The 24,827-nt window shown below is 40.9% G+C and overlaps 1 protein-coding gene across 3 annotated transcripts; it reads right to left on the reverse strand.

Moving 5' to 3' along the window:
• Positions 1 to 745: 745 nt before the first annotated feature.
• Positions 746 to 23,712, reverse strand: LOC118385335 (phosphatidylinositol 4-phosphate 5-kinase type-1 beta-like). Of its 3 annotated transcripts, none has more exons than XM_035772397.2 (14): positions 23,287 to 23,712; positions 16,882 to 16,944; positions 16,226 to 16,356; positions 11,183 to 11,300; positions 10,549 to 10,701; positions 10,078 to 10,374; positions 7,208 to 7,404; positions 6,963 to 7,043; positions 6,809 to 6,857; positions 6,638 to 6,722; positions 6,383 to 6,523; positions 6,126 to 6,261; positions 2,309 to 2,406; positions 746 to 1,939 (listed from the first exon to the last, which is right to left on the reverse strand). In XM_035772397.2, the coding sequence occupies exons 2-14, from the start codon at positions 16,942 to 16,944 to the stop codon at positions 1,893 to 1,895; spliced, it is 1,596 nt and encodes a 531-aa protein (XP_035628290.1). In that variant the 5' UTR covers positions 23,287 to 23,712; the 3' UTR covers positions 746 to 1,892. The 3 variants fall into 3 exon arrangements, with proteins under 3 accessions (XP_035628290.1, XP_035628289.1, XP_035628291.1); XM_035772396.2 differs by having other exon boundaries at positions 16,882 to 16,947; XM_035772398.2 differs by having other exon boundaries at positions 746 to 1,944; positions 16,882 to 16,947; positions 23,287 to 23,710.
• Between the last annotated feature and the right edge of the window lie 1,115 nt (positions 23,713 to 24,827).

The following is a 24,827-nucleotide window of genomic DNA, read 5'->3' on the forward strand; positions in this document are numbered from 1 at the left end:
GTAGACTGATAAGGTGTAAAAAAACAAATCAATTTTAGAATAAGGCTGTAATATAACAAAATGTGGAAAAAATAAAGAGGTCTGAATACTTTCCGAATGCACTGTATGTTGATAGCCTGTTGTATGTTTCCGTGATGTCAGCTGTTGCGTTTCTGCATTTGAAAATCATGGATGGGTTCATTGTTTTCAAACAGGGTATATTGATAGCATTGGCCTGCAATGTCCATAGAATATTGTAGTAGTGAGATTCCCTGATGTGTATAAATGTAGTGGTCTCCAAACTGTGATCGATGGAAGCCTTTTGAATTTTCCTGTGCATCTCCAGATACTGAAAACAACTTTTGAAGCCACAACAGCCCATTCTTAAGGCGTGACCCGGGAGGACTTGGCTGTGAATCACCAGGGCCTAGTTTTTCTAAGATTATCTATCTGAATTTCAGTTATCGGATAGAATAAAAAATTACACAGGTATGTTGATAGCCTTGATAGAATGAATAGAACGGGAGTCCCCATTCAAACCCAAAATTTTTAAACTCACATGAACAGATGAAATGTATATATTTTCTATGTTTAGTTTCACTGAAAAAGCTTCTATATGGAATATTGATAGTGTTTGCATCTATCATAACATAATCCTCGATGAGGAAAGAAACAGAGATCAGTAATTCTATACACATTGTGCCCCCTATTGATCATTTATGGGCATGGCAATGATAGAGAATTTAGAGATGGAAACATACAATGCTACGGCATAAAATCTGATTTTATTTGACAGACAAATACTTATAGAAGACTAATTATTTTAAAATACAATATACATATTATGCCAACTGTACATTTAAAAAAAAAAAGATCTTGAAATACATCATTTTAAAACAAATAAAATGTATAATCATGCCTGATCATTAAAAGGCCTACACCTATATGAAATGCATTATAAAATGTGTGATCATGAAAGGAAGACACTTCGTGATATGGTATAATCACATGTCTTTAGCTACATAACATAGGCCTTCGAAGGTATTCTTTAACCATGGCATTGTTTTTACAATCTTGACTAATTCAATGCATGGAACATTGATGGGCAACTAAGAGCTCAGACACACCGATAGCCTTTGCTGGCCAAGAGTAGGACTATTTAGCACGTCTGAATGTACTTTTCAAAACAACTGCGAATCAATTTTACATGTAGAATCGCCATAAATGTTTTGGCAGTCAAACATGTACAGCGGGTGGTCCCTAAAACACAGCGTGCTGAACGATTGGCAGACGAATGCTAGAACCACATTCGGTGCGATGTGTGCAAGCCTTAAGTCCCCACTACATTTTGTGTTCACTGGTGTCCAAGGTCTACTGCACTGATTGTGATATGGCTTAATGGGTTGATTTCGGGAGTCTCAACAGTATGTCATGTAACTAAAGCATTTGCCCAATACAGTATTTTCTTGTACTTGTTCTAGATTTATTTTCATTAAATTCTGTATCTTTATGCATGTATATATATATTTTTTAAATGCTTCCTATTTAATCAAATAACATTTACAGATGACATTTTTTCAGGAATCCAGCCTCAGAGATTTGAACATTGTCATTAGTGATATTTCAACATTAAAATCCATAATCAATCACATGGATGTGCATACAAATAGAGCTTTGCTAGAGAAGCATTGAATAGAAGTGATTTGGCATGTTCCACAAGGTGACTGTTGCTAGTAATCTCCATTCGAAAACCTCAGGATTGTCCCTGATTTTAAAGTAGCAGCGAAGTGTACGGTAGCAGGAGAAAGGTGCTTTAAAGTGCAGGTCATGACTTCAAAAGGCAGGACAGTCTGTATTGGAGCACTGTCATAATAGCGTTTTTATGTGCAGTTGATGCTTAAAGAGATCATTATCTATTTAGTGATGCTGTGGGATGGACTTTTCATCTTCTTCCACCCGTCTTCACTAGAACATAAGAGGTTGAGAATCAGAGATGTAACAGAGAGGAGATGTTGGAGATGTCATAGATTACCAAACAAACAGGGATTTCACAGAGAGGATTGGTAAAAGAGAAGAACATAAAACGATGCTGATGATGTCGGAGACAGACATTGAAAAGGACATTTGGGAAATGTCTAAATACATCTTAGTGATGTCATACATAGGAGCTAATTTAGCGATGATGTCACAGAGCGACACTATCAGTGACCTTACAAAGGGCATGGAATATTTATGATATCATAGAGACAAGCAGAAGTGATGATGTCATAGACACTATTAAACATATAATGACTCCTAACTAAATGCATAGTGCATCTTGTACACCCACCAAGTAGACATTGCGTAGAGTCTGGACTGCCCTGGGTATGGGGAGAGGGGACCGTGTCATCCAGGGCCACATTTGCACTGGAGTCACAATGGTTATCACTGAGGAGACGGTGGGAAGAGTTACAATGGACAACAGAGATACATAACTCCATCACTGTCTAACAGAACAAACTGTTGGTTCCATCAAGGGGTGAGCCTCGAAAGGTATAAGGGTGCTAAGGTGGATAAGGAGTGGGTGAGGTCTGGTGTATATGAAGTGGTGCGGTGTACAATCAGGGTGAGGACCCACTGGGCACACCGCATCATTTCAACATGGAAATTTGGGTATTATTTGGTTGAGACGTTGACCATTGAGATTTCAACCTTTATTCAGCCACTCAAAAAGACAGCCAGATGTTTGTTAAATTCCCAATGTGTTATCACTATGCTTTCAACCATTTAAAACTACAAAATTCAAATGGGAATACAATGTCAGATCTTTTTTATTTTTTATTTATATAACAACTTAAAGTGTGATCACTGTGCACAACCAAATGACCTGGATTGCAGTTGAGATTACATTAAAAGCACATAGTGCAAGTGATCAATGATGTTTGAGATTCTGCACAGATTATTATAGCAATTGTTAAGATCTCCACAGACCTGCTGTTACGTGCGTCGTCTTGAAAATGACCGGACCAAGGTGCAGCGTTGTGAGCGTACATTTTTCTTTATTTTTTAAATGTCGCCAACAAAACAACAAAAACTAACGTGAAGCTCCGTAAGTCTCTACATGCATTAAGGGAAGACAACAACCCACAAATGAGAAAAGGAAAAAAAAAAAGTCTGCCTAAGTATGATTCCCAATCAGAGACAAGGTTTGACAGCTGTCCCTGATTGAGAATCATACCCGGCCAAAAACAAAGAACCAGAAAGCATAGACTTTCCCACCCGAGTCACACCCTGACCAAACAAACATAGAGAATAAAAGGATCTCTTACGGTCAGACGTGACACCTGAGACCTTTGCATGCCACCTTGAACATGCATGCTTTCTATGATCACATAAGACAATTATAGTTACACTAGACTAACCTCAAAATGGATGTGTTACTCATTTTAAAGTTGAATAAATACTGTTACATTAGTTTGTAAGATAGCATTAACTTTAGGCTATTGACTATTAGAAAAATATTATTGAATTGTGTTTGGTTGACAACACAGCCAAATATCAACATTTAAAGGATATCTAATCCTTGGATACATTAATCTGAGCAACTGGCATAATCCTATTCTTAAACGTTTATTTTTGGTTCAGCTGGAGACGTAAATCCAATTTATAATTTGTTAACTTGTCGACGAGGTAACAGGCTATTTGTGTTTGGTTGTCAACACAACCAAATAAACATTTGAAGGAGATGCATCTTTGTGCCAATGACCCAGTCTGGCTTTATTCCCAGTTTGTCAACAAATGAATGATATGTTGGATTCACGTCTCCATCTCAACCAAGAATCAAAGTTAAATAATAGAACTAAATCAAACGTATATTTAAAGTGCTTAAACTTAGATTTTTGGTTGAGATGGAGATGTTAATCCAACATATTAATTTGTAGACGAACTAGATTTTAAACCAGACTAAGTCAGTGGCACATATGGAACTATCCAAGCAGAAGATCTTCTTCAAAATGTTGATATTTGGTTGTGTTGTAATTCATTTCCAGTTTGTCTACAAATTGATATGTTGGATTCACGTCTCCATCTCAAAAAAATATCTAAATTGAACCCTGGGTTAAAATGAAACAATAACTTGATGAATTTGCAAATGCTTTGTAGGCCTAAATAGTATAATTGATGATATGACTTATTGCCTTCAGAAAGTATTCACACCCCCCAACTGTGTTACAGCCTGAATTTAAAATTGATTACATTTTGTTTTTTTTGTCGCTGGCCTACACACAATAACGGCAAAGTCGAATTATGTACTCAACCCCTATGTTATGGCAAACCTAAATAAGTTCAGCAGTAAACATGTGCTTAACAAGTCACATAATAAGTTGCATGGACTCACAATAGTGCTTTAACATGATTTTTGAATGACTACCTTCTCTGTACCCCACACATACTGTACAATTATCTGTAAGGTCCCTCAGTCGAGCAGTGAATTACAAACACAGATACAACCACAAAGACCAGGGAGGTTTTCCATTGCCTCGCAAAGGGCACCTATTGTAAAAAAAAGAAGAAGAAAGAAACTGACATTGAATATCCCTTTGAGCATGGTGAAGATATTAATTACACTTTGGATGGTGTATCAATACACCCAGTCACTACAAAGATACTGGCGTCCTTCCTAACTATGTTGCCGGAGAGGAAGGAACCCTTTATGGATTTCCTCATGAGGCCAATGGTGACTTTAAAAACAGAGTTTAATGGCTGTGATAGGAGAAAACTGAAGATGGATCAACAATGTTGTTTCTCCACAACACTAAACTCATTTACAGAGTGAAAAGAAGGAAGCTTGTACATAATACAAATATTCCAAAACATGCATCCAGTTTGCAAAAAGGCACTAAAGTAATACTGTGAAAAAATGTGTCAAAGCAATTCACTTTTTGTCCTGAATACAAAGTATTATGTTTGGGTAAAATCAAATACAAAGCATTACTGAGGACCACTCTCCATATTTTTAAGCATAGTGGTGGCTGCATCATGCTATGGATATGCTTGTAATTGTTAAGGACGGGGGAGTTCTTCAGGATGAAAAAGAAAGGGAATGGAGCTAAGCACAGGCAAAAACGTAAGCACAGGCAAAATATGCTTTCCACCAGACACTGGGAGAGGAATTCCCCTTTCAGCAGGACAATAACCTAACACACAAGGTCAAATCTACACTGGAGTTGCTTACCAAAAAGGCCGTGAATGTTCCTGAGTAGACAAGTTAGTTTTGACTTAAATGTATTTGAAAATCTATGGCAAGACCTGAAAATGGTTGTCAGGCAATGATCAACAACCAATTTGACAGAGCATGAAGAATTTTGAAAATAATAATAGGCACATACTCTCAGACTTACGCAGAAAGACTCTGCCAAAGCTACTTCTTTCTACAAAGTATTGACTCAGGGGTGTGAATACCCCTGAGTCAATGAGATATTTCTATATTTAATTTTCAATACATTTGCAAACATTTCTAAAAACATGTTTTCACTGTCATTCTGGGGTATTGTTTGTAGATCGGTGAGAAAACACATATATTTAATCCATTATGAATTCAGGCTGTAACAAAATGTGATATGAATATTTTCTGAAGGCACTGTATAGTTACATTTGATTTACTCTGTTAAACCTACGCTTTGGAATGACCTCGATAGAAACAGTGAATATAGAGAAGAGATCTCTCAATAATTATTCTCATGATAACACATTGGTAGTAATCAGTGATAAATATCAAATCTAGGCTGGGCTTGGTTAAAACCCTGGATGGGAGACTAAATCAATAGTTGTAGATCAATTCTCCAGTAGGAAGTGCTGCCCAGCCTATTTTTTTCTTTTTCTGACAGTGGATATTACACTGGAGATCTGACATTGTGTCAAATGTACAAATTCAACATATTTTATACAGTTTGTCTATGTTGAACATTGGTTATAAATATGACATACGTATTCTGGTGGTTGAAATTTCACCCTCAAAACAACAGTTTACTTTTTTTCAAATCCAATGTATTTTCCATGTAGATTCCACGTCACAATAAGTTGACAAAAGACACTGAAACAATGTTGACTCAACCAGTTTGTGATAAGTGGGGAAGGTGTAAAGATTTAATGTGCAGTCGACACTGTACCTATTCTCCAGGTGCTCCTCAAGGTGCTCCTCAAGGTCTTTCTTGATCTTCTCAAGAGTGGAGGAGGATGAGGAAACAGCCTGATTTAAACATTTCGGAAGTAGGACTAGGTCAGGGTGCTTGGAGGAACTCATTACTGTTGAACAAAACAGAGAAATACAAAAAAAACATCAAAGGATAAAGCAGAGAGTGCATGTCGTGTGTACAGGCCCAATAGATTGTGGGTTGTGTCTTTAAAAAAAATAAAGGGTGACTACATTGTCCGCCCAGGCTCTCCATGCTTTGGGCCTTTCTCTCGTCCTTCTTCTCCTCCTTTTGGGGGGACAGTACCTCCTGGGAGGCTGACCTCATCGCATGGATGGAGCTCCTCTTCCTCTTGGAGGATGCTCCTCTTAGAGCTGAGAGAGAGTGGGAGAGAGATAAACAGAGAGCATTAGTGAAATTACGAAGAAAAGGAATGGGGAAATATATAAGGTCATATTGAGGATGTTTAAGTGAAAGAAGTCACTTACGACGGATATTTTTGAATACAGTGCCGCCCATGAACTTCAAAAATCTGTCTGCATAGAAACCGGGCCTGTGAACTGACACTGTATCCTGAAACACAAAGATACACAGGTGTCCGGCCGCTATGAGAGCAAAATGGAATATGAATACAATCACACACACACACTGTAGCCTACCCCATCGTGTACGAGGGCTTTCCAGGAATGCTCCACCTTCTTGATGAACCTTAAAAAGAAGCACAGGTGTTACAAAGATCATTTATGTTTTGTGTAACATTGATACGTTTGTCTTGATGGAAATGACGACAGTGGTTCCACAAAAAGTCCTCACCGGTAGGACTGGAGGATGTCAATGATCCCTAAGAAGATCAGCAGCTTCTCATCTTTGTGTTTAGCTGGAATTCCACCCATTCTAATGGATAAAAAAAATGAATTTACATCTCACACAGCTGCTATGCAGTGTGTGACTGAATTAGGGTGTGAATAATACAATGCACTAATGTTTACAATTACTCATTGTGAAGTCAGTGATATGTCATTGGTGAAAGGGCCTTATGAAGGTGAATGTTCTCTCACGTGTCATCGTCGGCCACTGGCTTTGCAACCTTGCCGTCCCCTTCCCCTTGGATGGACTCCAGGGCGGTGGAGTAGAGGACCCTCTGGCCATTGAGGCGCTTACTGTCCGCCCTGGCCCCCCTGTCCAGACACTTCTTGTCCTGCACATGCACCCCCAGCAGGAGGCTGTAGTCCATGATCTTAAAGCTCTCCAGGACCTGACCGTCACATGACCACACAATCCACACACACACATTAAGATGACAGGAACATAAAAGGCCACATGACCAAAGCAAACATGACCACATTTTGTTCCCACTTAAATTCTCAACAATCCTCTTAACTGACCACTCCACGTGACCTTCAACTACCACCCATGCCGAAAGTTCTGTCAAACTAGCCACCAAAGATGGATTAGCAAACCAAACACAATTAAACCTCTAGCCTTCTGACCAATGTTCACTCTATTTTTTTCGCCACTGAGCACATTTCTTGTCTGCTGAGCGCAAACTTGAACATTGTGAAAATTCTGAGCAACTTCCGGCACGTGTTTCCTGTGAACTCTGAGGCTGTACCCACTATTAAAGTTACAGTTTCAACAGTTGCCAAGTAGGTTACTGTGGCTATTTGATCAAAAGCAATGGAGAAAAAAAGCACAAAATGATAGAACAGGTATTTCCATGTTAAAATGTTAACATGGAAATACCTGTTCTATCATTCAGCCTACAGTAGCAGCCAACATGTGGTGTTCAATGCCTACATTCCATGAGACTTTTGAAAAAAAAACATGAGGGCTTGACATTCACCTGTTAATCCACTTGTCCTTCAGACAAGGAGGTGACTGAAAATGTTGTGTGATGCAAGAAACCACTTTACAAAATAAAATGTATTATTATTCTAATGCCATTATTACAAAGAATAAGACAAATTATGCTACGCTCTGCCTATTGGCTGCTTAGCTTATTCAAGACCGTCTTAAAATACAGAACTTCCCCTTTAAGACATAAAAAAAAACTCTTTACCTGACTGGCTTTTCAAAGATGGCTAGAAATGCACACATTTTGTGCTCGTTGGAAACAGCCACTCCCCTATTGTTTACTAGAAATGAGCTATAACTGGGCTAATAACTCACCAACTAGCAAAGAATATGAACACATCTGCACACCTGGCTACATGCAGCTCTCACTTTGTTCTCAAAACAAGCAAATCTACTCACAACCGCTCATACTGTAGTCTAAACAAAGTCCAGTTCAAAGTGAATGGTACAGATCCATATATGGCAATGGCTATTCGCATATAGGCCTACTGCAGCTCTGATTGGTTATGGTGGGAAGGCCCTAGGTGGTTAGGTGGGGAAATGGAGACTGTGCTTGAATCTGAAAGTGCGGGATAATGAATGGAAAATAGTGAAATCAAAGAATGGAACAAAACGAGCAAAAGCTATAGTAGAAGACCAGCCCAATAATTAATTTCTTATTGGACTGTATTTTTTGGACAAGGAGTTTCATTTGGGAAATCCATTTGTAATATCGAGGACTGTGAAGAAAGCAGTGGGAAAGGTGGATTCAATCAAGGTGACTTGTTTTGGTTAATTGTGTCGAAGAACAGAAGCGTCCACTGCATCTGGCAAAATTGCCCACGTCAGAAGTAACCTGTATTGCTCTTCGGAGCAGGGCGCCTGCCAAAGGAGCATTTGTGTCCAAACCATTACAGTGTGGGAATTGTAAAGGATATGGGCACGTGTGAAATGTTTGCAGATGGGAGAAGTATGCTATTGAAGAATCGGTGAATGGAAAATGTTGCAACTGTGGTGGGGTTCATACTCTGGACTTTCTTGAGTGCCCTGTTAGGGTGAACGAGGTTTGAGGTGTCAAGGATCAGAGCTGTGTACCGGTTCTCCTATGTGGAGGCGTGAAGAGACTCAAAAGGTCAAGAGGCAACAGTGTTGAAGATATTGCGGTGGATGCATCGCAACCAGTTGTTAGTGTTTTAAGTAAATTGAGTGATCTGGATATACTCATTGTAAAGAATATGGATTTTGTGGCATTTATAGCCACAGTGATTAATTGTACAGCACAATTGTAATTTTATCTGCAGCCGATACGTTTTTGGAGTGCTGAAGCACTGCACAGCAGAAGCACTGCAAGGACTAATGTCTCTAGGAAATGTCCCACCCTCACAGGAGTCTTCTGAACCTGTGTGGGCACCTGATTAGAATGAGTGTTTTACAGAAAAGAAGGTTGATTTTGTTCATTTATTTTTTGATAGTTTGTACGATATTTGATTTATTTTTACCCACATTATTTCCTTTTTTGGGATCCTTATTATGCACCTGCACAGTAGGTGACGGAATGCACATCTAATTGTTGAGAATGCCATCATACCATAGAAGAAGATTGGTTATGGCGCACCGGTCTGTATATGTGGCTAATATTGCATTGATTCAATCACAATTCCCACATAGAGCGAAATGTTGATAGTGCTATAACTCAAGGGGAAAACTGTAGAAAATTGAGTGAAGTTCAATCTCGTGCACAGCTTAGAGGGAACATTGCTTCTGACCATCACTGATGTGACACTATAACTCCTCTAAACAAAGGCCTTAACAATGCCTGAGTTAGCTTACTGTGCTGCTGCCTACCTACCACATGTCCAGTTCCTCTGTTGAGTAATAATGCAGTCATTCAGAAGGGCTCAATGGTGATGGAGAAGAGGCCAGTCATCCTTATGTAACATGATTGCCAATGAGGGTTCAAAGTTCAATGAGAAATATCCAACCAAATGCTATTGAAGGAACTAAAATGTCCCTCTAACAACACACACTTGACTAGCCTTCATGTTTTGAATATTCAATACCAATAAGTAAGTGAATCTACTGCAAGCGGCCTCACCCTGCAGTCCCTCTGCAGTGTCTTCATTAAGGCACTGTACGTGTCGCCATCAAAGTGCAGGCCCTCAAGCATCTCCTGGAAGTCCAGGTCTTTGAAGGTCGGTGAGAGCTTGGCGCGTTCCTTGCACGAGGCGTGGCGTTTGTAGGTGGAGCCCTTCAGGTCGTATTTGTAGTGCATCTGGAGGGCCCTGGGCAACACGTTGTTCATCACCACCAGACGGATGTTGACCCCGGCACACTGGATGCAGTACAGGCCGTAGAACTTAGGGAGCAGTGTCCTCGGGTTCTGATTCAGATTCTGAAATAAAACAAGATGGAAAAAGAGATACATCTGAGAATAGTTCACACGTTGCCAACATTTAAATTAAACTTTACAATCTCTGAATAAGAGTATCCTGAAGGCATTAGAACTGATAGGAGTTGCCCTATTTATTATGCCAGGAATGGTGTTTGTGTTAAGGGAGGGGCTCACCATGTAGTAACCAGGAAGGAGTTTCTGCAGGAACTCAGCCTCTTTATGCTGCACTGTCTTAATGATGAACTCATCGTCGCTGGTCAGGTAGAACCAGGAACTGCTGGCCCCGGGGTTGGACAGCTCGATCAGAGGCTCATTACAGATGGAGTACTGGAATTCATACAGGAAGAGCCAATAGCATGCATTCATATAGACAGGACAGCAACATGGCAGTTTTCAAATAACAAAACAAACCCAATGGGCAAAAACTGTTTGAATTAACATTGTTTCGAACTAATTTCAACCCAAAAATGTAAATGTGATGATGTTGAATTAACATAGAAAACTGATTGGATTTGAAAAAAGGCATCAACGTAAGGGAATTGTAATTTTTTCACCCAACTTTTAAACTAAATCCAATGACATGGTGAAATGTTTTGTTGATTTCACATTGAATTCACATTAGTTGACAACTCAAATGTAAATCCAAACTAGACAATGAAATGACATCTGTGCCCAGTGTGAACACTGTGCTCTTACTTATAGATCAGACAACTCTAATGGGGTGTATTACTACATGATTGTATGCTGTATTATCAGAGAAGCACATGGTGTGTAGGAGTGTTTTCTGTAAAGGGCTTTCCACACTAACCAGGTAGTCATCTGCTTTGATGCCAAAGAGCTCCCTAAAGTAGCGGAAGGCGAGAGGGGCGTAGGTTTTGAGGCGGAAGTCTGGGAAGTGGTGCGCTGGGGTCATGTTGCTCCCCTCACTGACAACACAAGCGTTATCACACAAACAGATCAGTGTTATCAGTGTATAACAGCAGCCCTATACATCCATATACAAACACTAATTTACCACTGAAAATACATACATTTGCATCCCAATAGAACAGGGCACAGTACACAAATGTATCAGTTAGAGCAGCAGTTCCCAAACGTTTCCACTCGGGGCCCCCCTTCCATCATTGGGGAACAAAAAAATGGGTTAAAAAGCCTAGATAAAAAAACATTAGCTGACATGGGCTAGTAAGTTGGTTCTGGTCATTTCTAAAACATTATAAGGGATACCTAGTCAGTTGCACAACGGTGTGCATTCAACCTAAATGTGTATTCTGCATTTAACCCAACACCTCTGAATCAGAGCGATGCGGGGGGCTGCCTTTAACGAAGTCCACGGCACAGTGTAACTGCCTTACTCAAGGGCAGAACAGCAGATTTTTCCACCTTGCCGGCTCAGGCATTCAAACCAGCGACCTTTCGGTTACTGGCCCATCGCTCTTAACCGCTAGGCTACCTAAATAGCTCTCTGAGGGAGCAATGACTGAGTGATGGACCACTACAAGGAAAGTATTGAAGTATACAAGAAGCATCAGCTGTGCGATAACAGATGTCACAACAGATGTGCATCTTTCAGTGAAGCTTCGAAGGTCACGCATGTCTGGGTCAAGTGTCTTCACTGACATTTTCATCCTCTCCCTGACCGAGTCTGTAATACCTACATGCTTCTACATCTGCATTGCTTGCTGTTTGAGGTTTTAGGCTGGGTTTCTGTATAGCACTTTGTGACATCTGCTGATGTAAAAAAGGCTTTATAAATACATTTGATTGATTGATTTCAAGCGAAGGTAACATGCCTAAAGGACTACCGCCCAGTAGCACTCACATCGGTAGCCATGAAGTGCTTTGAAAGGCTGGTCATGGCTCACATCAACACCATCATCCCGGAAACCCTAGACCCACTCCAATTTGCATACCGCCCCAACAGATCCACAGATGACGCAATCTCAATCTCACTTCTCACTGCCCTTTCCCACCTGGACAAAAGGAACACCTATGTGAGAATGCTGTTCATTGACTACAGCTCAGCGTTCAACACCATAGTGCCCACAAAGCTCATCACTAAGGACCCTGGGACTAAACAACTGGATCCTGGACTTCCTGACGGGTCGCCCCAGGTGGTAAGGGTAGGCAACAACACATTGCCACGCTGATCCTCAACACGGGGGCCCCCTCAGGGGTGCGTGCTTAGTCTCCTCTTGTTCTTAAGACAGCCTATAGGGAGGTGGTCAGAAACCTGGCAGTGTGGTGCCAGGACAACAACCTCTCCCTCTACTTGAGCAAGACAAAGGAGCTGATCATGGACTACAGGAAAAGGAGGGCCGAACATGACCCCATTCACATCAACGGGGCTGTGGGGAGCGGGTAGAGAGTTTCAAGTTCCTTCATGTCCACATCACCAACAAACTATCATGGTCCAAACAAACCAAGACAGTTGTGAAGAGGGCACGACAACGCCTTTCCCCCTCAGGAGACTTCAAATAATTGGCATGGGTCCCCGATCCTCAAAAAGTTATACAGCTGCACCATCGAGAGCATCCTAACCGGTTGCGTCACCGCCTGGTATGACGATTGCTCGGCATCCGATCGTGAGACGCTACAGAGGGTAGTGGGTACCCCCCAGTACATCACTGGGGCCAAGCTTCCTGCCATCCAGGACCTCTATTACAGTACATTGTACATTATATATATATATATATATATAGTTGAAGTCGGAAGTTTACATACACCTAGGTTGGAGTCATTAAAACTTGTTTTTCAACTCCACAAATTTCTTGTTCACAAACTATAGTTTTGGCAAGTTGATTAGGACATCTACTTTGTGCATGACACAAGTCATTTTTCCAACCATTGTTTACAGACAGATTATTTCACGTATAATTGACTGTATTACAATTCCTGTGGGTCAGAAGTTCATACACTAAGTTGACTGTGCCTTTAAACAGCTTGTAAAATTCCAGAAAATGATATCATGGCTTTAGAAGCTTCTGATAGGCTAATTGACATCATTTGAGTCAATTGAAGGTGTACCTGTGGATGTATTTCAAGGCCTACCTTTAAACTCATTGCCTCTTTGCTTGACATCATGGGAAAATCCAAAGAAATCAGCCAAGACCTCAGAAAAAAATTGTGGACCTCCACAAGTCTGGTTCATTCTTGGGAGCAAACGCCTGAAGGTACCACGTTTATCTGTACAAACAATAGTACGCAACTATAAACACCATGGGACCACGCAGCCGTCATACCTCTCAGGAAGGAGACGCGTTCTGTCTCCTAGAGATGGACATACTTTGGTGCGAAAAGTGCAAGTCAATTCCAGAACAACAGCACAGGACCTTGTGAAGATGCTGGAGGAAACAGCTACAAAGTATCTACATCCACAGTAAAACTAGTCCTATATCGATATAACCTGAAAAGACAATGACCCCAAGCACACTTCCAAAGTTGTGACAAAATGGCTTAAGGACAACAAAGTCAAAGTATTGGAGTTGCCATCACAAAGCTGACCTGACCTCAATTCAATAGAAAATTTGTGGGCAGAACTGAAAAAGTGTGTTCGAGCAAGGAGGCCTACAAACCTGACTGTCTGGAGGCATAGGCAAAAATTCACCCAACTTATTGTGGGAAGCTTGTGGAAGGCTACCCGAAACATTTGAACCAAGTTAAACAATTTAAAGGCAATGCTACCAAATACTAATTTGGTGTATATAAACTTCTGACCCACTGGGAATGTGATGAAAGGAATAAAAGCTTAAATAAATCACTCTCTACTATTATTCTGACATTTCACATTCTTAAAATAAAGTGGTGATCCTAACTGACCTAAAACAGGGAATTTTTACTTGGATGAAATGTCAGGAATTGTGAAAAACTGAGTTTAAATGTATTTGGCTAAGGTGTATGTAAACCAATCCACAGGTACACCTCCAATTGACTAAAATAATGTCAATTAGCCTACCAGAAGCTTCTAAAGCCATGACATGATTTTCTGGAATTTTTCAAGCTGTTTAAAGGCACAGTCAACTTAGTGTATGTAAACTTCTGACCCACTGGAATTGTGATACAGTGAATTATAAGTGAAATAATCTGTCTGTAAACAATTGTTGGAAAAATGTCTTGTGTAAAACGGATTCCAATTTTCCTGCATTAAAATCACCAGCCACTAGGAGTGCCACCTCTGGATTAGCATTCTTTTGTTTGCTTATAGCCCTATGAAGCTTGTTGAGTGCGGTCTTAGTGCCAGCATCGGTTTGTGGTGGTAAATAAACAGTTACGAAAAATATAGATGAAAACTCTCTTGGTAAATAGTATAGTCTACAGCTTATCATGAGGTATTCTAACTCAGGCGAGCAGAACCTTTAGAATGAGCACCAGTCTTTGTTGACAAAGAGAGACACCCCACCCCCACGGATTTTACCGGATTCTGCTGTTCTGCCGATGCATGGAGAACCCAGCTAACTGTATATTATCCATGTCCTTGTTCAGCCATGACCCCGAAAAGCATAGTGTATTACAGTTCTTAATGTTCCGTTAATAGGATAGTCTCAAACTGAGCTCGTCTAGATTGTTCTCCAGCGATTGCACATTCACCAACAGAACAATCAATCAAATGTATTTATAAAGCCCTTCTTACATCAGCTGATGTCACAAAGTGCTCTACAGAAACCCAGCCTAAAACTACAAACAGCAAGCAATGCAGGTATCTGCATGGTGTCTTGGAAAAACTCACTAAAAAGGCCAGAACCTAGGAAGAAACCTAGAGAGGAACCAGGCTATGAGGGGTGGCCAGTCCTCTTCTGGCTGTGCCGGGTGGAGATTATAACAGAACATGGCCAAGATGTTCATAGATGAACAGCAGGGTCAAATAATAATAATCACAGTGGTTGTCGAGGGTGCAGCAGGTCAGCACCTCAGGAGTAAATGTCAGTTGGCTTTTCATAGCCAATCATTAAGAGTATCTCAGAACAGAGGGTAGGAGCAGTTTATTCACTCGTCACTGGAGTCTCATCAATGTACCCGCACTGCGACCTCTATAGCTGTTTTTTCCTCTTCCGGGGAATAGGGCCTGGTTCGAGATGAGCAGTATGTCCTGTGGCGTAGACTCATTGAAGTAGATGTCTTCGTCCAGATCGAGGTGTGTGATTGCTCTTCTGATGTCTAGAAGCTTTTTCAGTCATAAGAAACGATGGAGGAAACATTATGTTCAAAAAAAGTTACAGTGCTATCTGTGGGAGAGATAGCTTACCTTTTCATGGTTGTTTGATTAATAGGACTGTAAAGTCCGCAAATGTAAGAGGACACCCATGGTACTTTATTTATTTGCAGAAATTCATTCAGGTGTATTTTGTGGCTTTTGCCGAATGCGTTCTAATGATCTAAAGTCGTGCTGTTGCTACTGCCTGTAAACACACAGTCCAGTTCAAAGTGAGTGATGGCAGGCCGGTGTGGCAGATAGCTCATTTGCATATAGGTTTACTGTTGCTCTGATTGGCTATGTAGTACCGGTCTGAGTCCAGTCCGGGACAAGACAGATTTTTTAAATTAGGTTTTATTCACTGCAGTGGTTATTAATTGTCCAAACGCACCGCCACTTTCTATATTGTCAGCGAAGTTTACATATGCTTTACTCTACGTCATTCCCAAACATTCTATGAATGTATGAAAACATGGAAATGAGCAGGTGTTAAATGAGGTGAGGAGACTGGAGTAGGACTTTTGTAGTGAAAGGGACTTCTGTGTCAATGGGAAACTCTTGTCAGATTTGCTTCTTTAACAGGGTTTGTGCTGTATTCATGTCACTAGGGTGAATAGGGTGTATAAGCCTGCTGAGTGATGCCAGTGCTGTGTACTGTACCTGGGTAGAAAGACACTCTCCACCATGTAGAAATCCTGCATGAGCACATCTCTGTCAGGCTTGGATATCAGGTTCCCCACAGCATACCCAATGCCCAACTGGATGGCTCCTTTCAGTACAGCAGCAGTTGGCTGGGACCACACAAACATAATATTCTCAATCAATTACAACACTGATCATAATGTGTAGGGATTTCAGATCAAACCATACCATTTTTGTACATCTGAAAGGTACATCTGATGCATGTCAGTCAGCACGCTCATGGATACCAGGACCACCTGTAGCTTTGTAACTGATTTTGGCATTTCCGCTCTGAACTGATGGAAAGGCAGAGAATCTACAGGGCAGTCGTCGGCATGCCTCTCGTGTGGTTGAACACAGTGGCTGATCTACCTAATCACGTTATCCGCCGCTCCGGCCCCTCCATCAGCAAACAAACAGACACACTGAGCCCCATTATGTAACGCTCAACCACAACACCATCTCCAGTCCAGGGAGGGCAAAGCATTGCCCAATATTAAGAGGAATGGCAGTAATCCTTCTTGAAGCTCAGTTCACCAATGGGAACTTGTTCACACTCAGAAGGACATTATACAGGATTTGTAGATGTGTGCCATAAATTAGGAATCAATTACCGGGGCCCAAAGAATCCATACCTTTTTGTAATCTTTTGACCCACTGGTTCCTCCACCTCCATTCTCAGTGGTTGTTGTTTCCATCTTCTGGACAGAAAGAATATAGATTAATCTAACACAAGATTAATTATATACCCTTTCACCCTGTTTAACATGACATAATAATAATAGATGTATTATCATCTAAATCATGGTTGTGGTATTTCATTATTAACCAAATATTCACATTTATTTCATAAAGCCCTCTTTACATCAGCAATTATTAGAGTGCTTTTGGTATATCCAGCCTAAACCCCCAAAGAGTAAGCAATGCAGAGGCAGAACCACAGTGGCGAAGAACAACTCCCTAAAAGGCCATCCTTCTAGTTCTTTTGTTAAGCATAAACAGGGAACAGGTGAGTTCCTATTCCACGACACAATAAATGGTGTGATATGAGGGCTGATTTGACCTTTTAAAGCAAATATTTAGCAATTACTGCCAATCCCAGCTTCACACTTCTTAGAGGAGATGGAAAGAGAGGGCCAAGTCCAAAAATGATCAGCACTGTATATCATTATAGAGAACACACAAAACATCTGTATCCCATTATCCATATCAAGTTACCCATCTACAAAACGGAGACGTTTTTGCAATCAGCTTGCTGAAAATACATTATACTGGAGCAACTATGACAATTTAAGTCAAGAGAGCACGCAGGGGAACAACATCAACAATCTTCCATTCCCAACCGCGTAGTAATGTCGTCTACGTCTGTCCGATCATTTCTGCCAGAGCACATACCTAGGGCATCTTGTAGTCTAGATTCTAGAATGAGAGAGAGAGACATACATACCTCTCTGGCCGGGACTATGCTGTGAGAAACCTTTGGTCCAAAAAAAAACCCTCACCTCTGCTGATTGAAACCCCCGGGAACAACTCTTTGTCCCAATAAAGGGAGGATTGAGAAACCTGTTCAGGCTAAATCTCCCCCAGGGACATTCCAAGAGGAAGTCTGAAATTCAAGCCTCTTTCAATTAGGCTACATCTCCCAAAGAAACAAAACAAATCAACAAGTAGCACTGAGGTAAAGCTGCTGGGTGAAGTGGACACGAGACCCATTGTTACAAGGGCTTATTCATGATTCATTAATTCATTCATGATTTATAGACTCTGCCAATATGATGACCACAATAACGCACCACTCAAAATCTTGGAAAGCAAAGCAATTATTCAACACATTCTCACGTGTTCGAGACAAAAAAAGTATTTACCAAGGAACTTGAAGCTCTCAACTTGCTCCACTACAGCCCCGTCGATGAGAATGGGGACGTGCTTGGTCCTCCTTTTCCTGTAGTCCACAATTATCTCCTTTGTCTTGATTACATTGAGGGATAGGTTGTTATTCTTGCATCACCCGGCCAGATCTCTGACCTCCTCCCTATAGGCTGTCTCGTTGTTGTCAGTGATCAGGCCTAGCACTGTTGTGTCGTCTGCAAACTTAATGATGGTGTTGGAGTCGTGCCTGGCCATGCAGTTGTGGATGAACAGGTAGTACAGGAGGGGACTGAGCACACACCCATGAGGGGCTCCAGTGTTGAGGATCAGCAGGGCAGATGTGTTGTTACCTACCCTCACCAACTGGGGGCGGCCCGTCAGGAAGTCCAGGATCCAGTTGCAGAGGGAGGTGTTTAGTCCCAGGGTCCTTAGCTTAGTGATGAGCTTTGAGGGCACTATGGTGGTGAACGCTGAGCTGTAGTCAATGAATAGCATTCTCACATAGGTGTTCCTTTTGTCCAGGTGGGAAAGGGCAGTGTGGAGTGCAATAGAGATTGCATCATCTGTGGATCTGTTGGTGCGGTATGCAAATTGGAGTGGGTCTAGGGTTTCTGGAATAATGGTGTTAATGTGAGCCATGTGCAGCCTTTCAAAGCATTTCATGGCTACAGACGTAGGTGCTACAGGTTGGTAGTCATTTAGGCAGGTTACCTTAGTGTTCTTGGGCACAGGGACTATGGTGGTCTGCTTTAAACATGTTGGTATTACAGACTAAATCAGGGACATGTTGTAAATGTCAGTGAAGACACCTGCCAGTTGGTCAGCACATGCCTGGAGCACCTGTCCTGGTAATCCGTCTGGCCCAGCGGCCTTGTGAATGTTGACGTTGGCTATGGAGAGTGTAATCACACAGTCGTCCAGAACAGCTGATGCTCTCATGCATGCCTCACTGTTGCTTGCCTCAAAGCGAGCATAGAAGTGATCTAGCTCGTCTGGTAGGCTCGTGTCACTGGGCAGCTCGCGGCTGTGCTTCCCTTTGCAGCCTGTAAGAGTTTGCAGGCCCTACCACATCCGACACGCGTCGGAGCCGGTGTAGTATGATTCAATCTTAGTCCTGTATTGGCGCTTTGCCTGTTTGATGGTTCGTCTGAGGGCGTAGCAGGATTTATTATAAGCGTTCGGGTTAGAGTCCCGCTCCTTGAAGGCGGCAGCTCTACCCTTTAGCTCAGTATGGATGTTGCCTGTAATCCATGGTTTCTGGTTGGGGTATGTACGTACAGTCACTGTGGGGACGACGTCATCGATGCACTTATTGATGAAACCAGTGACAGATGTGGTGTACTCCTCAATGCCATTGGAGGAATCCTGGAATATATTCCTGTCTGTGCTAGCAAAACAGTCCCGTAGCGTAGCATCTGAGTCATCGGACCACTTCTTTATTGACCAAGTCACTGGTGCTTCCTGCTTTAGTTTTTGCTTGTAAGCAGGAATCAGGTGGATGGAATTATGGTCAGATTTGCCAAATGGGGGGCGAGGGAGAGCTTTGTATGCGTCTCTGTGTGTGGAGTAAAGGTGATCTAGAGTTTTTTCCCCTCAAGTTGCACATTTAACATGCTGATAGAAATGAGGTAAGACTGATTTCAGTTTTCCTGCATTAAAGTCCCTGGCCACGAGGAGTGCCGCCTCTGGATGGGCGTTTTCCTGTTTGCTTATTTCCTTATACAGCTGACTGAGTGCGGGCTTAGCGCCAGCATTCTTCTCTGGTGGTAAATAGACAGCCACGAAAAATATAGATGAAAACTCTCTTGACAAATAGTGAGGTCTACAGCTTATCATGAGATAGTCTACTTCAGGGGAGCAAAATCTAGAGACTTCCTCATATTTTGTGCACCAGCTGTTGTTTAAATATACAGAATATCTAGCCGGTGCAGCGTATATCCCGTCAGCTGAATGTTATCCATGTCGTCATTCAGCCACGATTCGGTGAAACATAAGATATTACAGTTTTTGGTGTCCCGTTGGTAGGATATTCGTGATTGTACCTTGTCTAATTTATCGTCCAATGATTGTATGATGGCAAGTAATATTGATGGTAAAGGCAGATTTCCCACTCGTTGTCGGCGGATCCTTACAAGGTACCCCGCCCTGTGTCCCCTATGCCTGGGTCTCTTTCTCCTGCCAATGACGGGGATATTGGCCTTGTCGGGTGTCTGAAGTACATCCTGTGCATCCTGCTTATTGGAGAAAAAGTTGAGTGATCGCTGTTCTGATATCCAGAAGCTATTTTTTGCCATAAAATACAGTGGCAGAAACACATAATGGCACAATTGGTTAGGCGCCCGTAAAACGGCTACCATTTCTTCCGGCGCCATCATAGCTGATTGTTGAATTGCTGCAGTCAGTGAAAAGCAGTTAAATTGGCCTAGGCCTTTCGCAATATTTCACAAATTCAAATCGTAGGAAAAACATAGTTTAGAAAGCAAATGACTATTGCTGAAAAGAGAAGACAAGAATATACTCATCTGTCTCTGGTTATCAACAATCAACAAAAAAACAATATCCCAATTGAGCGAACAGTAGCATATCTTATTGTGCATATTCACTGTCTTTATCACTGGATCAGTTCCACTGGAAACATTTTTGTGGATAACAATGTCCTTTTCCAGGCTAGATGTGCATCATATTGTTGAATTTGTGTTTCCCCTTTTAGTAGGTCTCGATTAGATGGTTTCATTCAAGACAAGGTCATTTTTACTGATCTGTTTGTCAGTGTCAGCAGAATAGGCTACTAATGTGTCATATTAAAAAATATGTTGCATATGTCTCCAGTCATATAAGGTGTAGTAGAATTGCATGACATGTGTTTATAAAAGGCTACATTTTTCGTGTGCAAAGAAAGGAGAAGAAATGTCTCTGATTAGAGGCCTACTGTCACTACACGTACAGGTTTGCATTGTTCATAACTGCAGGTTTTGCTAACAGTGATTGAGTTATCTTAGCCTAAATTGTCACGTTGCACTGTATGCACAGTTCCACAAGTAAATTAGTACATTTATGATGAGGTTGAGTCGTGGTTGACATTGTATATGCCGTTCACCTGTAAACCTAACATTGCGATGATAATTAATGGCTGGAGTCATTTTTGTTAGTTTTTGCTGTTCTCCAAATAGCATTTTAGAGTTTTGTGTAGAAATGCCCCACTTTGCCATACCCTAGGTTTAGCTGAACTGAACTGATGCCACTAAGGGAAACCTTTCATGTCAATCACTGATGACCCAATCAATGGATTACATAATATTACGTACAGCACAACGTGAGTAAAAACATGGAACTTCTGAGCAGTCACTGCTATTCTACTTAGAATAATTGAAGAGTGTTTACGAGATTACCAGTCGTGAAAGGCTCTCCCCATCAAAAACAATGATGCAAATAAAAGTTGTGCCTGGTCAGACTTTAGATTGAATACCATTCACTTAACCTTAACATCAAAAAGGGTTGATGTGTGATGCTATCATACTGGGGAACTGTGAAATCTGAGCTGAAGATTTGTTGATCAGCCATAGTCAAATATGGTCCACACACACACCCACTCACACACACTACACATAAGATAGGGGATGTAATAAAATAATGGAATAACCAAATGTGAACAAAGAAATCCCTGAATGCAATCCTATTATGGTCTGTCCATAGGGACTATTCTAGTAGAAGTTTGTATAAATATCTGGTTTATATCTGATGCCTGAATACAGTCACACAGCCAAAATAGTGTACGCATAATATCCTGTGACCTACATAATTTCATATGCAGGTCAACAACTCCAGTTACTAGTTTACTGAATTGTCTATACTTTTATCACAGGCCAATTGTATTCATAGATTCCATAATTATGCATATAAACAATAATGGGGAACCTACATTAATTTACAAAGTGAAGTTCTTACTCTGTCAGGTTATGGGGAAGTGACAACCCACTGGGCACAATCTGTTTGAATCAGCATTTGAACATAATTTGTCTACGTATTGTGACGTGGAATCTACATGGAAAATACAGTGGATTTGAAAAAAAGTAATCAACTGTTGTTTTGAGGGTGAAATTTCAATGCCAACATTATGTCATCATGGTAACCAACTTTCAACATAACCTAATCTTGTTTAAATATGTTGAATTTGTACCTTTAAAACAACGTTATATCAACTATAAGTATTTTCCTATAGGCTTGGCAGCACCTCCTACTGGAGAAGTACTGGAGAATCTATTTACAGCTACCCTTTGGTATCCCATCCAGGATTTTAACTAAGCCCTGCCCTGCTTAGTTATTTGTCACTGAATATTACTAATGTGTACTAATTACTACTGAGAATTATTGTTGAGAGATCTCCACTTAAAAACGAAATAGATTCACTGCTGCTCATTCCAAAGGGTTTAATAGAGCAAATGAAATGTGACCATACTGTATCACTCATATCTTTAAGGGTGCTATTTAGCCCTATATACAAAGTAATCAACAGCTATTGTTTCAATTCAACACAGAATTCAATTAAAAATAGACAATACAATAGGCCCACGGTTTCAAGATCTGGTTTATTCCAAATGTAATGATATTTAGAGATATTGAATTGTGTTAAGTTGTCAATGCAACCAAATATCAACATTTGGATAGTTGCATCTGTGCCACTGACTTACGACCGGTTTTAATTCCAGTTTGTCTACAAATGAATCATTGATATGTTGGATTCACCTCTCCATCTAAACCAAACATATGTTAATTAAAGAATATGACTAAATCTAATTAAACTTTATTTAAAATGGTGGTTTAATTTGATGTAATCCTTATATTAGTTGGATGCCAGTATTTCCTCCTGTGGTTAAGCAAATCAACTTCGTATCATCATCAATAGCCTTCATTGTAATGATCAAATGCAATCGTACCAAATTGCTTGAATTGAATATGTTAAGAACAGTAAAAAAAAGTTATTTGCAGTGAGAACTTAAGACTATGTCAATAACAGAACAGTTAATTATGTTACGAAACAAAAAAGTGGTAACCAAAACGTCGACAGGTGGCATCAACAATGACCGGCATATTCAGCCGGTGTCAAGTATGCAAACAATTGGTGACAAGACAACATATTATTTTTCGTATGTCAAATGTATGTGCGTCCTTACCTTAAATATTATCGTCGTTGTAAAATGAAAAAAACAAAGAAGAGTAACTTTTCCAACCAGGTTTCATCGTTTCTGACTCCTCTGAAGGCTTTTGTTAAAGATGTCAGTGACGCGCTAGTATCCTCGGTACTTCGAGCCATCCTCCGCCTGTCATGTCATGCACCTTTGTGTAAAACCCTGAGATATAGTGTCCGCATATTCGCACAAAGCTGTTGTGGGCGACTATGGGCTGGCTACTTAAATGATAAAATACATTGAAAAAGCGTATCTATAGTTTCATGCATTCCAGTACTCCTAATGAATTGAGTCAGCAAACCCATAAACCTATTATATGGTCTAACATTTGAGTAAATGCAGCGGTTTAGCGTAGTTTCGCGGGAGCCACTGCATTGTATTTTTTGCCATGGGGCAGAGAAAAATTAGCAATTTTATTGCTGATCCATGGCATTTTACAAATTTTGCCATGCGGCTGAGAGAAAATGTTGCTGTTTTAGAGCTAATTTCCTGCTATTCTATACATTTTAACCAAAGGCTTAGTATTTTTTCAGTTGTATGGCTAATTTCCTGTAATAAAAAAAATAATTGTGGTGTATGTGTAACAGTACTCTTCTTGCGTTGTGTACAATCAGTCATCGACACGGAACTCCAACACCAGTCATGTAGCTTTATTCTGATAGGAACGGCACAATATTGCACGTCATGCAATGCACGTCTCACCATCCAACTCTGCACTCACGCACTGTACAAAATATATGAACCCCCCCCACCAGACACAGTAAATTGCTAGCTAGTACTGGCGGGAATTCTTTACAACAAAATGCACAACAAATATTCTCCAAAAACCGCTGCATCTTATGTGTGATGTTCGAATAACATTTACAAACCATTTGATATAAATTGTACATTTAAATCATCACTTGAGAGTATAAAAATCACTTTTGATGTACAGTGCTTTTGCAACCAACAACTTACCGCTGGTTTGGTGCTTGTTCACTGGGACGATTCCAACTGGAACATCCCCCCTCGTGAGCAAGCTACGCAAACCAGCCAATATCAAATCAAATCAAATCAAATTTATTTATATAGCCCTTTGTACATCAGCTGATATCTCAAAGTGCTGTACAGAAACCCAGCCTAAAACCCCAAACAGCAAACAATGCAGGTGTAAAAGCACGGTGGCTAGGAAAAACTCCCTAGAAAGGCCAAAACCTAGGAAGAAACCTAGAGAGGAACCGGGCTATGTGGGGTGGCCAGTCCTCTTCTGGCTGTGCCGGGTAGAGATTATAACAGAACATGACCAAGATGTTCAAATGTTCATAAATGACCAGCATGGTCGAATAATAATAAGGCAGAACAGTTGAAACTGGAGCAGCAGCACAGTCAGGTGGACTGGGGACAGCAAAGAGCCATCATGTCAGGTAGTCCTGGGGCACGGTCCTAGGGCTCAGGTCCTCCGAGAGAGAGAAAGAAAGAGAGAATTAGAGAGAGCATATGTGGGGTGGCCAGTCCTCTTCTGGCTGTGCCGGGTGGAGATTATAACA

This window comes from Oncorhynchus keta, chromosome 6 (genome assembly GCF_023373465.1).
Source record: "Oncorhynchus keta strain PuntledgeMale-10-30-2019 chromosome 6, Oket_V2, whole genome shotgun sequence".
Classification (NCBI taxonomy): Eukaryota; Metazoa; Chordata; class Actinopteri; order Salmoniformes; family Salmonidae; genus Oncorhynchus; species Oncorhynchus keta.

Excerpts from the sequence above, each read along its gene's own strand:
- LOC118385335 (XM_035772397.2), bottom strand. The coding sequence starts at position 16,944 with ATGGAAACAACAACCACTGAGAATGGAGGTGGAGGAACCAGTGGGTCA. Across the intron at positions 7,405-10,077 it reads CACTGCAGAGGGACTGCAGG|GTCCTGGAGAGCTTTAAGAT; the intron begins GTGAGGCCGCTT and ends TGTGACGGTCAG. Across the intron at positions 7,044-7,207 it reads CCAGTGGCCGACGATGACAC|AATGGGTGGAATTCCAGCTA; the intron begins GTGAGAGAACAT and ends TTTATCCATTAG.